General features: G+C 39.8%; 1 protein-coding gene across 1 annotated transcript; it reads left to right on the forward strand.

The window, feature by feature from the left end:
- Nucleotides 1–7,293: 7,293 nt before the first annotated feature.
- Nucleotides 7,294–15,317, forward strand: slc5a3b (solute carrier family 5 member 3b). Its single transcript, XM_026911405.3, has 2 exons — nucleotides 7,294–7,622; nucleotides 9,914–15,317. The coding sequence occupies exon 2, from the start codon at nucleotides 10,197–10,199 to the stop codon at nucleotides 12,327–12,329; it is 2,133 nt and encodes a 710-aa protein (XP_026767206.3). The 5' UTR covers nucleotides 7,294–7,622; nucleotides 9,914–10,196; the 3' UTR covers nucleotides 12,330–15,317.
- Nucleotides 15,318–17,036: the final 1,719 nt, after the last annotated feature.

Raw genomic sequence — 17,036 nt, forward strand, 5'->3', positions numbered from 1 at the left:
CATGTCACAACCACGTAAAGCAGTTTTATTAAATATAAAATAACAATGAGGTAAATTGCTGAATATATACTGCAGACTACCCTTACATAAAGATCCTGCAGGAAATTATATATTATTGTGAAGGGATTGTGAAGGTGCAGGAACTGTGCAGGTGTTACAAAACCCCACTGGTGTACCTGCAGGATTCTAACAGGAGTGTAACTATTCCTTCAGGTGTCCTGCAGGTCATAAACCTGCAGGATTTTACATTTATGGCTTTTGGTAGACGCCTTTATCCAGAGCAACTTACAATGATCTAATTTTTATACAACTGAGCAGTTGAGGGTTAAGGGCCTTGTTCAAGGGCCCAGCAGTGGCAGCTCGGCAGTGCTGGAATTTGAACTCTCAACCTTCTGATCAGAAGTCCAACATCTTAACCACTGAGCTACCACTTCCTGATATTCTACAATTTTTATATTCTTGCATGATATAATAAGGATTTTGTTGTTATTACAAGACATGAACCCAGTGGCCCCTGATTACATCAGTTCTACAACATAGTAAACCCTAGACTTGAAATTCTTGCAGGTTATGTTGGTTGTATGTCATAAATTTGAGTAAATTACTGCTAAATACAAAAGATTTACACAAGGTTTTCCAGAGAAACAGGATGTTTTGTTTCAGACAAAGATCCTTCATCAACTGTGCAAGGTGACATTCGTCTGAAACGTCCTGTTTCTCTGGAAACTTTGTGTACATCTTTACTTGCACAGCTGATGAAGGACAGTTGTCTGAAATGTCCTGTTTCAGCCAATCATGTAGCAGCATTGCAACGCATATCATATGAAAATCATGCAGATACAGGTCAAGAGCTTCATTTAATGTTCACATCAATCATCAGAAAGCAAAAAAAAAAAAAAAAGTGATTTCAGTGACTTTGACTATGTCATGGTTGTGGGTGTCAGATCAGCTGGTTTGAGTATTTCAGAAACTGCTCCGGTCCTGGGATTTTCACACACAAATATATTTAAAGTTTATAGAGAATGGGGTGAAAAACAAAAAAACATTAAGTGAGCAGCAGTTCTTTGAGTGAAAGTGCCTTGTTGATAAGGGAGGTCAGAGGAAAAGGGCCAGACTGGTTCAAGTTAACAGGCAGGCTATGGTAACTAAAGTAACTGCTCTTTGTAACCATGGTGAGCAGAAAAGCATATCAGAATGCACGACATGCTGAATCTTGAGGTGGATGGGCTAACATGAAATACTTATTACATTAATCTTAAAGCAATGAAGCTATGAAACCCAGCTGACAGACACATTTTGTTTCACTCTTTTCAAGATCCAAGATGAAAGATTAGAGATTTATTGTCATTGTGTTGACGAAAGAAATTACAATAGCCTACAGCTCTAAAACAGTGTCACCTTAACATATGTAAGACAAGAAAATTGATTATTTATTTTTAAAAAAAGAAATAGGGATAAAATCACAATAAATATCCATTCTTTAACACATAACTAACACACCTTGACGTACACACAGTCCCAGTGCAAGACAGTTTTAGCACATATTGTGTTGTGTTCATAGTATTGCATACTTGTTATTGAACACACACTGCATATAATGTATACCCATTTGGTTGTGATAGTGCATAATGACTGTATCAGTAGACCACAGGAGTTACTGTATCAGTAGACCATCAGGTTTCTTATTTCCTGTTTCCACATCTTGAAGAAATTCAAATGCAACGTTATTTTGATGAGCACAGGCTGAGACTTACATTTTAAACACTTCGAAGATATTTTGGTTTAACTTGCTGATTTGGTGGGGGAAAGGCAATAAGTGTGTTAGATCTGAAATATGTGGTCCTGATATAGTTGTTCTCTTAATTGCTACATTTACAGTTTTGGATAGTTAGATCACAAACACACACTGTGAAAGCAAAGCACAAGGACAGAGACATGGAGCTAGAGAGGCTCTTTATCTGTATCCCTCTTGTTTTACAGCACACACATGCAAAAGCCTGATGTCACAGTAAGCCATTGTATAGAGTGCTTAGCACAAAAATCAGGGTTGCAAAACACTCTGTTTCAAATACAAAAACTTTCTGTCGTGTGGGATGTCCAGAGTACAGATAAAGGTCATGCAATGTTTTAAGGCAATTAATCTTTACTCCCAAGTTGGCAATTTGTTTTTTGTTTGGCTGAGGGCCTTCACAGTATATTCATCAATACTTTATACTTTAACAATACTTTACTCTGTGTACCTTTATTAAACTTATTTGTATATTTTTATATTTAACTTATTTACATGTCCACATCCAGTTGGAATTAATGAACACCTGCTTTATATTGCAATCTAAAAAAACTTTAAAAACATGCTATCTGGTTCTCAGTAAAGAGCTCCTGAAGGAACAGACCTATGTTTACCTTGAGAATATTGTAAGAAATCTTCAGTTTCGCACATAAAATAAATCTGCTCCACAGCATGAAACAGCAACACTTGTACAATGTATACAACTTGAGTCTTTGGAGTCCCACCTTATTATTCAGCTGATGAGTCTTAAGGGGTTAAATGAAAAAAAAATCATTATTATTGTTATTATTTTTATTTTTTTTTTGAGGGGGCATGCTGGCTTAGTGGTTAGCCTCGCACCTCCGGGATTGGGGATTTGAATCCCACCTCTGCCCTGTGTGTGTGGAGCTTGCATGTTCTCCCTGTGCTTTGGGGGTTTCCTCCAGGTACTCTGGTTTCCTCCCCAGTCCAAAGACATGCATTGTAGGCTGACTGGCATTTACAAATTGTCCGTGGGGTGTGAGTGTGTGTGCGATTGCATCCTGTGATGGGATGGCACCCTGGCCAAGGTGTCCCTGAAACAGGCTCCCCCACGACCCTGTGTAGGATAAGTGGTACAGAGAATGGATGGATGGAATAATAACTTGAAATGCGTAACTATTGTATCTGCACAGTGATTACTTCACTTTCTAAGACTCCTTGTGTGAGTACATGCTTGACAAGGCAGGCAGCTGACTAAGAATGGATGAATGTTAGATCTTTGTCCCTCCTCATTCTACTCCTGTTTATTATACTGTATTACTATAAAGTGAGATATTCTAAAAAAAAAAAAAAGCTGGTTTGGTTATGAGGACATGCTGTCTTTACCCTGACATTTAAGTCCTAAGTTTGATCCACTGATGATGAACCATACAGAACAGGTGTTGTTGGTCTGTGATAATCTATATAGTATTAAGGTGGATTTTGATGGCATTTGAGCTTGCCAAAAGTTGCATTTGGCAGAGTGTATTTAAACCAAGAGCCAGAGTAATATTCCACACTGTTCTTTTAACCTGCAATTCCAGATACCACCACACAGTTTAAGAGGATTAGAATGAGTGTACCAAAAAAGTTTTTCATTAGTCTGATGATTTGATTAGTGGAAAAGGACAAGTGTTAAATAACTGCCTAGATGTCACAACAATGATACATTGACATTATTAAGATTATGATTACGCAATAAATACTCTCTCAGAAGTAGGGAATTGTAAAGGCAGTTTGCTTTTAGGGCCAGGCCAGGCCAGGCTAGGGCTAGGCTAATGAATGTGGGTGGGAGAGACAGGGATGATTCTACAGTTTAACCCTTAGAGGGGATCAGCCCTCAGTAAGAATGTATGATCAATGGAAAAGGGCACGGCCACTTTTGTGTATACATATTTGCATGCATGTGTGTGTGTGTGTGTGTGTGTGTGTGTGTGTGTGTGTGTGCACGCACACTTATACAGTATATCACCTCTTTTACATCACAAAATATGCAATGTTAGTTGATATGATAGGTTCAAAATATGAGAGGTTTAAGTTGGTTTAAACTGATTACTGATCCTGAAAATAAAAACACCACGAGGATAGTTTCTCTCAAAGAGGCAAAAAAAACCCAAACAAAACCCTAATGTAATGAAACAGGGGTCTGTGGGGTTTTTAAACTCTCTCTCTCTCTCTCTCTCTCTCTTTCTCTGTCTCTCTCCGTCTCTCTCTCTCATTTCACCTCCTCCGTCCTCCCTTGCGTTTGCACTATCACAAGACCCTTATTTTTTTATTTATTTTACTTTTTTAAATGTAATGGAGATTTTCAAAAAAGTTTGTAAAAGAAATTTAAAATTTAAAGAAATTTAAATTTTTTTTTAAAATAACCATTCGAGCAGTTATTTCTCCTTGCTTGTGATATGTGATAATCTGGCCCTCTCTCTGTCCTCATGCAATGCTACCTGCAATATGTCATTTTTTCAGCATCCACATATAACTTAATTTTAATTTCATTCAAATAAAAATGCTGAATGCTGCATTGTTTGTTTGTTATATATTTGTTATCTGTATCTATCATTGTCTATACTGCTTATCCTACATCTCAAGGGACACCTTGGACAACCCCCAACCCTGCCAGTGTGAGGCAAATGTGCTACCCACTAAGCCACCATGGCCCCCCTATTATATACATATATATGTATATGATAAATAAACATATCTATATATGTATATAATTAATACACATAATTAATTAATAATTAATACATATTAATATAATTAATATGGTGTAGAGGAAGGTATGCTGTAGAGGTTGTAGAGGTGGGTATGGTGTAGAGGGTGTAGAAGAAGGTATGCTGTAGAGGTTGTAGAGGTGGGTATGGTGTAAAGGGTGTAGTAGAAGGTATGCTGTATGTATATAATTAATACCTATAACATATAACTATTACATATAACTTCATTTTAATTTACATTTATGGCATTTGGCAGATGCCCTTATCCAGAGCAACTTACAATTATCTCATTTATACAACTAAGCAGTTGAGGGTTAAGGGCCTTGCTCAAGGACCCAGTAGAGGCAGCTTGGCAGTACTGGGATTTGAACTCTCAACCTCCCGATCAGGAGTCCAATGTCTTAACCACTGAGCTACCAATTCCCTAATTTAGTTCAAATAAATAATTCAAAGGATTGAATCGAGTTAGATGAAGAGTTCCTAAACATGTTAGGGGTCTGATCTGAATAGTAGAGGGTGTAGAATCGGGTGTGGTGTAGAGGGTGTAGAGGTGGGCATGGTGTAGAGGGTGTAGAGGCGGGTAAGGTGTAGAGGGTGTAGAAGAAGGTATGCTGTAGAGGGTGTAGAAGAAGGTATGCTGTAGAGGATGTAGAAGAAGGTATGGTGTAGATGGTGTAGAAGAAGGTATGCTGTAGACGTTGTAGAGGTGGGTATGGTGTAGAGGGTGTAGAAGAAGGTATGCTGTAGAGGATGTAGAAGAAGGTATGGTGTAGAGGGTTTAGAAGAAGGTATGCTGTAGAGGTTGTAGAGGCGGGTATGGTGTAAAGGGTGTAGAGGAAGGTATGGTATAGAGGTTGTAGAGGTGGGTGTGGTGTAGAGGGTGTAGAAGAAGGTATGCTGTAGAGGTTGTAGAGGTGGGGTATGGTGTAGTAGAAGCTATGCTGTAGAGGTTGTAGAGGTTGGTATGGTGTAAAGGGTGTAGAAGAAGGTATGCTGTAGAGGTTGTAGAAGTCGGTATGGTGTAGAGGGTGTAGAAGAAGGTATGCTGTAGAGCAGGGGTGTCCAATCTTATCCACAAAGGGCCAGTGTGGGTGCAGGTTTTCATTCCAATCAAGCAGCAGCCACACCTGATTCCACCTGTTTAATCAGTTGATCTTGGCTTTCAATAGACTATCAGGTGTGGCTTCTGCTTGGTTGGAATGAAAACCTGCACCCACACCGGCCCTTTCCGGATAAGATTGGACACCCCTGCTGTAGAGGTTGTAGAGGCGGGTAAGGTGTAGTAGAAGGTATGCCGTAGAGGTTGTAGAGGCGGGTATGGTGTAAAGGTTGTAGAAGAAGGTATGGCGTAGAGATTGTAGAGGCAGGTATGGTGTAGTAGAAGGTATGGTGTAGAGGTTGTAGAAGAAGGTATGGCATAGAGGTTGTAGAGGCGGGTATGGTGTAGAGGTTGTAGAAGAAGTTATGGTGTAGAGATTGTAGAGGCGGGTATGGTGTAGTAGAAGGTATGGCGTAGAGGTTGTAGAGGCGGGTATGGTGTAGTAGAAGGTATGGTGTAGAAGGTGTAGAGGCGGGTATGGTGTAGAAGAAGGTATGGTGTAGAAGGTGTAGAGGTGGGTATGGTGTAGTAGAAGGTATGCTGTAGAGGTTGTAGAGGTGGGTATGGTGTAAAGGTTGTAGAGGTGGGTATGGTGTAGAAGAAGGTATGGTGTAAAAGGTGTAGAGGTGGGTATGGTGTAAAAGGTGTAGAGGTGGGTATGGTGTAGAAGAAGGTATGGTGTAGAGGTTGTAGAGGCGGGTATGGTGTAGTAGAAGGTATGCTGTAGAGGTTGTAGAGGTGGGTATGGTGTAGAGGTTGGAGAGACAGGTATGGTGTAGAGGTTGTAGAGGCGGGTATGGTGTAGTAGAAGGTATGCTGTAGAGGTTGTAGAGGTGGGTATGGTGTAGAGGTTGTAGAGGTGGGTATGGTGTAGAGGTTGTAGAGGCGGGTATGGTGTAGTAGAAGGTATGCTGTAGAGGTTGTAGAGGTGGGTATGGTGTAGAGGTTGTAGAGACAGGTATGGTGTAGAGGTTGTAGAGGCGGGTATGTTGTAGTAGAAGGTATGCTGTAGAGGTTGTAGAGGTGGGTATGGTGTAGAGGTTGGAGAGACAGGTATGGTGTAGAGGTTGTAGAGGCGGGTATGGTGTAGTAGAAGGTATGCTGTAGAGGTTGTAGAGGTGGGTATGGTGTAGAGGTTGGAGAGACAGGTATGGTGTAGAGGTTGTAGAGGCGGGTATGGTGTAGTAGAAGGTATGCTGTAGAGGTTGTAGAGGTGGGTATGGTGTAGAGGTTGGAGAGACAGGTATGGTGTAGAGGTTGTAGAGGTGGGTATGGTGTAGTAGAAGGTATGCTGTAGAGGTTGTAGAGGTGGGTATGGTGTAGAGGTTGTAGAGGTGGGTATGGTGTAGAGGTTGTAGAGGTGGGTATGGTGTAGTAGAAGGTATGCTGTAGAGGTTGTAGAGGTGGGTATGGTGTAGTAGAAGGTATGCTGTAGAGGTTGTAGAGGTGGGTATGGTGTAGAGGTTGGAGAGACAGGTATGGTGTAGAGGTTGTAGTGGTGGGTATGGTGTAGAGGTTGTAGAGGTGGGTATGGTGTAGTAGAAGGAATGCTGTAGAGGTTGTAGAGGTGATTATGGTGTTAAGGTTGTAGAGACGGGTATGGTGTAGTAGAAGGTATGGTGTAGAGGTTGTAGAAGCGGGTATGGTGGAAGAGGCTTTAGCGGATATAGAAACCTGGTGTGTGTCCGGGTCCCTCCCACTTGTACACACGCTGTGGGGCGGAGACACGAGACACTGTTTAGCTTTTTAAAAGCGTCTGTTGAAGCGCTTGTAACTTATTCTTCCAGCACCACTGGAGGATACAGATAGAAGAAGACAAACAGATTAAGAAAACATAAAACCAGCAGCATTTAGAGTCGTTTTCGGTTCTTTACCTCGACTGCGAGTTGGAAGACGTGGCCAAGTGTGAGTACTGCTGCTGTACAAACAGTAGCACAGTCACTTCCGGAGTCGTTATTTCATTCAATGGGCTCTCTCAGATAGCAACATTGGACGGTTTTAAGTCGTACCAGTCTGAATGGTAAGTCGTCCTTCATCGGTGTCGCCTCATTTGACATGCAGGGGGTGGGTGAAATATTTTGGAATATGCCGACAGTAATAAAGGACAGATGTAAACACTGGTGCTCGTTGTGTTGTGATCACATTCAGCTGATTGACTGGACTGAGAAGTCGTGCACTCTGTGGTATGTCTTTGCGTGCTAGACGAGTTTTCTTCTTACATAGAAGCAATGGCATTGTATTGTAATACAGGTGATGGTTTCAGGGTGGCGAATACACCCCAGTCAAGGCTGAATATGAGACAGACAGAGAGAGAGACAGGGAGACAGAGAGCGCGAGTGCAGGTCGCAGTTCTGGAAAATTCCACGCACTTGCTTCTTGGTGATGCTCGCGCTTGTCTGTGGACGTGGTCTCATGATTAAAACCTATCACGCGCCCTTAAGCGTTTGAAAACCACACAATTTATGATCGATATCACTGTCTTGGTGTTTACGATTGCAATATATATATATATATATATATATATATATATATATATATATATATATATATATATATATACCCGCGGCATGTAAAATGTGTCACAGTGTTAGTTATTTCAGATTCAGCAGCATGAAGCTCTCGTCTACATTTAAGCTCTCGCGCGCTCGATTTCAGTTTTCTATTTGATGACCAGATGTAAACTATGAGAGGTATGTGAATTATAAACGCGCATAACGCTCACACTGGGTTTGATTAATTGCACTTATAAGAGAACATGTCTCAATGACCTTGATGTCATCTTCTGTCTTCAGTGATCAGTCAGAAAGCTGATCTGTTGCCAAGGGTTACCAGAGCACATCCAAGTGAAGAGCATGAACATGACATTAAGATCAATCATTCTGAGTTAGGAGTAAGAGAATGTCTTTTTTTTTATTTTGTTTTGTTTTTGCCTGACAGTAAATCCTGTAAGGGGATTAGATCAGCTGGTCTGTTCACAAACCTTTAATGGAGTGCAGGCTTACATGCCTGACCTCAGCATCCCTTTTTGGCATTGAGTGAATCCTGTGATAACCAAATGGTTTGGAAGGAGAATCTGACAGGAAATAACATTGTAGCTTATCAGTATTGGTGCAACATGTGGTGCAAGATCTTGCTAGAATAGCAAACGGAGAGAATCTGACATTTGTGCACCAAGAGGAATGAAGTATAGCAAGGCATTGTATGGAGTGCAGAGACAGAAATACAGTCTTTTAGTCCCTGCTGCTTTGTAGGTTTGAGAGAAATGACTTCGTAGAACTTGACCTGGTGTGTGAATCAAAACTCCTTTGTAATAATGTATGCCATATGACATGTACACCAAGAGAGGGCAGCAGTACAGATGGATTCTGTTCTCGAAAAACCAAAGCTTAAAATTTTCAATAGTTACTAGTTTTATACTCAAGGAAAATGGAACTGATATCCTTATATGTTCACATGTGCAAATGAATAATCTGGCTTCTAATTTGTGGGGAATTTTAGCCCTGTGTGTGCATTAAAATTTGAAATGGTGGAGCAGTGGAGGAAAATAGCAGATTTACATGAATAGGTTATGCAAATGTAAGGGAATGTAAATTTGTTATTGTCTCTGTGCTGGTTCATGATGTACATGCACATCAGCAAAGTAGTTTGTGTTCTATATACGTATATGGAGCACTGTATCTAAATGTTTAAATGTGTTTAAATAGTTAAAAAGTGTATGAAAATTGTATTAATCAGACCATAATAGTCATTTATGACAAGATATTCAAATTGGGGAAAGGAATCCAGTAGTTATATGTTTATTCACTTTATGTTTTTTAACTTCACACACCAAAAAATTATAAATTAGTTGAGTGGGTTAGACTTACAGTTCTGGGCCTGGTGATTTGCTTCTTCTGTCATACTCTTCTAAATAGGGATGGTTCAAACAACCACTTCAGTGGTTAATCTACCCAGATAATCCCAATTGAATTGAGTGTGTAATCTTTTGAATGGTAAATTTTCTGATGCAGAAATGATAGAATAAAGAACATGGGCACCGGGATTGGGTATTTTATTCCCCTTGGTATGTCAGGGGCTGTATATATTTTGCTGGGTTTTCATATTGACAAAATTAATTCCTTATGCAATATTTAAATAACAGTATTAAAAATCATTTGATTATATTTTCTGGTGGTGGATCATAATATGTGGATGTGTAAGTGAAAATGATTTTGTCATTACCAGTATGACTGTACCTACAGCCCTTGCTCTAATGCTTGTTCTTTCTCTCTGTCTCTTTTACTTCTGTCTTATTCTCTATCTGTCTTGCAGGAACGTAAAGTCTAGCTTTTTTAGACGAGAAGCCTGAGACATCTTCCACAAAATATCCCCTTCATGAGGGGCATTGGATGGATTATTTAAACCTAAATGCTTAAACCAAATAGAAATTCCCCTGAGAGGTGGTGGATGCATCTGTTCCCATCTAAAAAGACACCAAACCAAAGAAGTAAAAGATTATTTTTGTTTCTGCAAAACTTGCATCTTTCTTTAAATAAAGAAAACGTATTGGTTATATGTTAGTATTATTTTAAACTCTACAAGTAAACATTTAAACATGGCAGCATCAATGGAGGTAGCAGACATTGCGGTTGTTGCACTTTATTTTATCCTTGTGCTTGGCATTGGCTTTTTTGCCATGTGGAAGGCCAACCGCAGCACCGTAAGTGGCTACTTCCTGGCTGGTCGAACTATGAACTGGGTGGTGATTGGAGCATCACTGTTTGTCAGCAACATCGGCAGCGAGCACTTTATCGGCCTAGCTGGCTCAGGAGCAGCAAGTGGTTTTGCTGTAGGTGCCTGGGAGTTCAACGCCCTCCTTCTCCTTCAGCTTCTGGGCTGGGTGTTCGTCCCAGTCTATATCAACTCTGGGGTGTACACAATGCCAGAATACCTCTCAAAGCGCTATGGAGGAAAACGGCTAAAGGTTTACTTTGCTGGTCTTTCCCTTTTGCTGTATATCTTCACCAAACTGTCAGTGGACTTGTATGCAGGAGCTCTCTTCATTCATGAGTCCTTAGGCTGGAATCTCTACCTGTCAATCATCCTGCTCATTGCTATGACAGCACTGCTAACAGTAACAGGTGGCCTGGTAGCTGTGATCTACACCGACACTATTCAGGCCATACTTATGATCAGCGGAGCTTTGAGCCTTACAGCCATCAGCCTGATCAAAGTGGGCGGACTAGATGGTGTTAGAGAGAAATACATGGAGGCTGTTCCAAATGTCACTGCCATTCTTGCCAGGCACAACTATAGTTTTGCGTACACCAATTCCTGTCGCATCCACCCAAAGCCAAATTCTCTTAAGCTCCTACGAGGGCCCCTTGATGAGGACATCCCCTGGCCTGGGTTCTTGTTAGGCCAGACTCCAGCATCCATCTGGTACTGGTGTGCTGACCAGGTCATAGTACAAAGGGTACTTGCAGCTAAGAACATTGCCCATGCAAAGGGCTCCACCCTAATGGCAGGCATACTGAAAATTCTTCCGATGTTCATCATCGTTATTCCAGGAATGATCTCCAGAATAATGTTTGCAGATGAGCTGGCATGTATTGGGCCTGAGCACTGCATGGCAGTGTGCCACAGCCAGGCTGGCTGCTCTAACATTGCCTACCCTCGACTGGTTATGAGCGTAATGCCAGTGGGCTTGCGTGGGCTGATGATGGCTGTTATGATTGCTGCACTCATGAGTGACTTGGACTCTATCTTCAACAGTGCTAGCACCATCTTCACCCTGGACATCTACAAGATGGTGCGAAAGTGTGCCTCCTCCCGAGAGCTAGTAGTCGTGGGGCGAGTGTTTGTGATCATCATGGTAGGCATCAGCATTGCTTGGGTGCCAGTTATCATTGAGATGCAAGGTGGCCAAATGTACTTATACATCCAAGAAATGGCAGGATACCTTACACCACCCATTGCTGCTCTCTTTCTGCTTGGCATCTTCTGGAAGCGTTGCAATGAGACAGGTGCCTTTTGGGGTGGCATGACTGGCTTTGTTCTGGGTACCACACGCCTTATCTTTGGTTTTGTCTATCGTGAGCCCCGCTGCGATCAGCCAGATGAGCGACCAGCCTTCATCAGTCATGTCCACTATATGTACATAGCTGCTGGACTGTTCTGGATCTCAGGCCTGGTAGCTGTGGTGGTCAGTCTTTGTACTCCTCCTCCAACCAAGGAGAAGATTGAGCGCACCACCGTGTGGGGAATACGCAATATGGAAAAGCTACCGGTGACTGATCGGAAGGAGATGTACAAGCTGGCCAATAAGAGTTCTGACCACTGCAATAGTAATGGCACCCGTCAGAAAGACATGTCTCTGGATGTCCACAAAGAACAGTGTGATGGAGCTGATATTAAACTCCTCATGCCTTGCCCTAGTGACCAGGATCCTACAACGCCCAGCACAGAGGCACCAACCCCAGTGGAGACGTACAGCAACGGGCACGCAGAGTTGGTAGGGCGGAAGGATGAAGGAAAAAGCAAGTTAGGGGCATTCTTGTGCCTATTTGATTGGTTTTGTAAACATAAGGAAGAGACAGCAGCATCAACACCAAAGGTCACTGAAGAAGATGAACGCATCATTCAGGAGATGCTTTATGAGCCCCCAAAAATCAAGATTTTGCTGAACTTCTGGTTGGTAGTAGTCTGTTCTGTGGGTGTCATCATGTTTGTCTACTTCTCCCTGTAATATGTTGATCTTTTCCTCATTGGACCCATATATGATCTATTTATTACCACAAAAGCTGTCTGGGTTCTGTAAAATTATATGAATTTTGTTTTTTAGCTTTTATAAGAGGGGCTTTCTGGATATTCTGAAAAAGATTTTTGTTCCATTGTCTTCAAATCAACTCACCAAATGTGTGAATATATTACAAACAAAAGCACTACTGATACATTGGACCTTCTTATATTAATATGTAATAACTGTAAAATCTGTGAATTCTGCCTTATTTATTTGTAAGCACTCTCTTATCAAATCATCAAACATGTTGGGGTGATGGCTGTGTCTTGTATATGCATTTATAACTGTTGTTTATCCATTACAATGTATAGTATTATCTAAAGCTCAACAGAAGTAGTAAATTTGCCACCTATATTGTCTAATTAGTTCAAATGCTGAAACATTAGTAAATGTTACAAAATTTCCTAGATTTAGGCCATACAGGAGTAAAGAGGGAAATCATCATGTGCTTTATGTACAATTATGCTTTTCAGTGCTGTCGTAAATGTTGTGAAATCTGCCTAAACATAACTATCTTTCTAACTGCTAGTGAGTGTTCAGTCTTTGTACCTCTAGTGGGCCGCTTTTACTTAGGTATTTTTGCTACATCACTTAAATCGTCAACTTCTACGAGCAATGTTTAGTGCACATATGTACACACAGGTTTTATTCACCACCAAAATGCCTTCTTTTCAATTAGAAATCCCCAATTTGGGGATTTGTCAAAGTCATGGGTGAAATTCTGGTGACTAGTATCTCGAAATTTCACCACTGATACATAAACAGTACAAGCACAGCCTGTTTTCCTGGGGTTTGTCAAATGATTGACCACCACCGGACAAACACCAGCTAGAAACATCTGCTTAAATCACAGTGAAGTTTCAATTTGAGTATATGTGAAAGCATATCACTTATCCCATGTCAGGTCGACTAAGCTTGGGATGTCCAATTTTGATTGCTGTGCAAAATATTTAGTTCTTCTAGAGGAAGAATTTCATTTTGTGGTTGTTGTGGGAACAGGCATTGTCTGTTATACTGATTTTGAATACACTGTTTAGTAAAAGTGGAAATTAGTGGTTGTTTTTAGTTAAATACAGATATGAAGGGTAATTTACCAAAGCTGACTGTTTTGAAGTCAGGAATTGGTATCATATCGCTGGGTAAAGCTTTACCGAGATTTTGCTCTTCAGGTTGTGTTGAATCAAGTTTTGAAACCCTGGAAGCCCATACTGTATCCCAGGAAAGCTATAAATTAGTATTGTGTGTGCTGAGTAAATAGATCACAGCTATAGTTGGAATACTATTGTTTAGACAATAAATATCATGTCATACTTTGATGCTAGGAATGAATGAGATTCTAGTCTGCTTACAAATGGTGTTATGAGGCCTTTTTTTGGTATTTCCCCTCAGTTGTGTTTAATAAATTAAAGGTAAAAGGTCTGATATGTTAGCTGGCACTGATACAAGTCTGGAAACAGGCACAACTGGATTAGTTAATATTTGGGATTATTCCTAGTTTTCTGGTCCAGCAGAAATACGTAATGTGAATGAATGACAAAATAAAAATAAACTTTGGATTTTTCTGCTTGTGGTTTTATTTTGCAGTGAATGGGTTAATCAACTGGGCAGTTACATGTTCATAAATAAACTGCTCAAGGTGCCCTTACTTCTTTTATTTGTTAGTCTGGTAATTTCATTGTTAATATGTTCAGTTCAGTTAAGTGAACTTTGGCACACAGTCAGACATCTGCTTCTTCACTTTATCTGTTTTAAGAAGTCTGTGCTTCAGAAAGCCTGAAACCAAGTGTAAATGCTGTAATTAGCAAATTTAGTTATATTTTCAGTGCTATGGATAAAACTGGTTGAATCCTTTACATTATAGAATAAATCTGCAAATCCTATTTTAATCCTCCTGTATCCTTGGTATATTTTAGGGAGCTGAGTATGTATTTTTAAATACTTTTAGCAAGTACTATTTAGTAATTTTCCACTCATAATTGTTTTGTACATAACATTTAAAGTTGTGGATATTCTGCTGAATATGGAATGGTTTTCCATTATGTTCCAGTGTAGAGTTTCAATTACTATTTACGTGTCTTTACAGATATCACAGATATTATTCAAAATGCCTTTGCAGTTTGCATAATGAAATAAGAGAAGAGAAAAAAATTAGAGACAATTAGAGGCTCAGTCTATTGTAAGTGTCAGATTTGATGTCATATTGGCAGGTTTCAGTGATGGAAAATCCCCTGAAATTTCCCTGAGTACATTGGGATCAGTGTTCAATGCAGTGTTGCATTGAATGAAATGCTGTTTTGATTTGGTCTAGTATTTGAACGTGTTCAGGCCTGGCGAGGTCCAAAATTGTGGAAAAGGCATTTGTAGAGGTGGTGCACACCCACTTCCCATGTAGGAAAACTGCACAGCATTGTACAAAGTGTGTACATTAGAAATTCCTTGGTTCCTGACATGGTCTAAACTGTGCTAGTCAATTTTTACATAGTGTACTCATTGGTTCTCCCAGTGCCACCCCCTAAATTCAGTGAGACAGTTAGTACTTTCATTCTCAGTTGTCATATTCCCATTTTTAATGACAAAAGCACTGTAATTTGTTTTTTGGCTGAGTGACCTCAGTGAATATTTATAAAACTCTCCTTACCAACTGTGTCTTACTTGAAAATTGTTCATCCTAAAACTCAGAGTGATGAACAAGTATACCAATGTTTATATACCTGTAGCCTTTCCAGAATGATCAGGCTGAACAGACCTTCTGATTTCATTTCTAAAGACCTCCATGTTTTGCCACAACCTGCAGAGAAAGTGTTGGATGTATACTTATCTTGAATTAGCTTGATATGTTAATCACTTCCCAGCTTAGTTGTCTATGAACAGATTTAACTATTTGCTACTTTGAATTTTTTATGACTAAATAAAGACAAAATTGTTTTAGCAGAACCACATGTTGACAGTTGCTCATTTGTCTCTGTATTTATTTGCATTAATAATGATCACATTCATTCAACTGCTTTGTCCTCATGAAGCTCACTGTAGATCAAACACAGAAACTCCACACAGACAGTAACCTGAGCGGGGAATCTCAGTAAGTCCCTTTGGATAAACACATCAGGCACATATAAAAGAAATTTTGTAAAATTAAGAAATTGTTGTGAAACTTGGAAAAGTTTACTGCAACAAGGCACAGGTTTTCAAACCCAGAGAATGAGATAACCAAAACATTCTGACCATGTTAATTTAGATGCAGGTATGAACATATACAACCAGGTTTTGGACTAAAATATACCGTTAGCTCCATAACAGCCCCAAAGCATCAATGATTAATCACCATATTTAACTATCATAGGCTTTCCCATGTATGCATTTCAGTACACTTTTTTCATGCACTGGTTTGATGATGGTGTTCATGAGCCAAAAAATTTTAGATTTTGGCATCATTTGACCATAAAGACTTTGTGCAACCTTTCCAAACAGCTCATTCTTACTGAAAATTATGAAAATTGTGAAATTTCTTTATCCAAGTAAATAACTAAATTATGATATTGTGATTCCTCTTTGTTTCCCTTACCAGCCTTCTCACTCTGTGTGTGTATGTGTGTGTGTGCACGTGTGATTTGTCTAAGTCAACAGCCATGTTTTTTTTTAATTGCAAGCTATTTGTTTTTCCCCAACAAAGAGTATACATGTGTGCAACTTCATATTCATACCTCAGGGAAACAGGACATGGTCAATTACAATAATAAAGTTCCTGAAGTTGGAATGCAACTTAAAGTTGACAAAGCGCGCTGCCTGCTCAGGCTGTATTCTTAGATTGGAAGGCACTGAGACATGTCCGAATAGCATGTTTACACAGAGCAACCATTCACCAAGTTACTTAATTCCACCCTAGCATCATGTACTTTTGGGGTTAGTAAGTGTTACGGCATGTCTTCAACCACTTCCTTCAGTACCTCTGTGGAGATCAGATCACTGCTTTCCAAGACACTGACTTGTAAGACAGTATAGACAGCAAGGCATCAAGCATTTGGGATATGTTTTGGACAAAACTTTGGTTTGCATTTATTTTCAATAATCTAAATATACCAACATTTTGCCCAATAATATTGTTTTAAGAAATTCTGAAGTTCTGAAGTTGATTGACTGTTATTGACACAGAAAAGGTAGTTATTACCTTTTAAATCAATGCATCAGTCCAAGTCGTCAAATCGCTACACCCCTAAACCACACTGCAAATTCAGATAAAGACGTACATGGAGTGGAAATCTGCAAACAGAATGCTTATGGAAATTACATCAGAGTATCTCTGAGCTCTGGCTGAAATGTAACTAAACCTGTGTGATTACTTAGACAGACAAAAGATGAGTTATGGCAATATTTATGACAGAACTACTTGAAAACAAAAATTCCACAAATGATTTGCTTTAGTTTTGTATTCTGTGTGAGGGTACAGAAAATATTGTATTAAAAAACGTACAGAGAAACTCAATGTATTTTATTGCACTGAGATTGACAAAATTGGCTTCCATTATTTGCACTCATATTCATATTAAATGTTTACTGCCTCCGTTAATGGCTTCGATCTTGGTATTCACAGAAGGCCTAAGATTATGGAAACTACATTTCTATTAATTTTATTTATTTGGCATACCCATTGTACTG

Source organism: Pangasianodon hypophthalmus, chromosome 5, assembly GCF_027358585.1.
Source record: "Pangasianodon hypophthalmus isolate fPanHyp1 chromosome 5, fPanHyp1.pri, whole genome shotgun sequence".
In the NCBI taxonomy this organism is placed as follows: domain Eukaryota; kingdom Metazoa; phylum Chordata; class Actinopteri; order Siluriformes; family Pangasiidae; genus Pangasianodon; species Pangasianodon hypophthalmus.

Bases quoted from the DNA above. Each gene is read 5' to 3' on its own strand.
- slc5a3b (XM_026911405.3), top strand. From the start codon at position 10,197: ATGGCAGCATCAATGGAGGTAGCAGACATTGCGGTTGTTGCACTTTAT.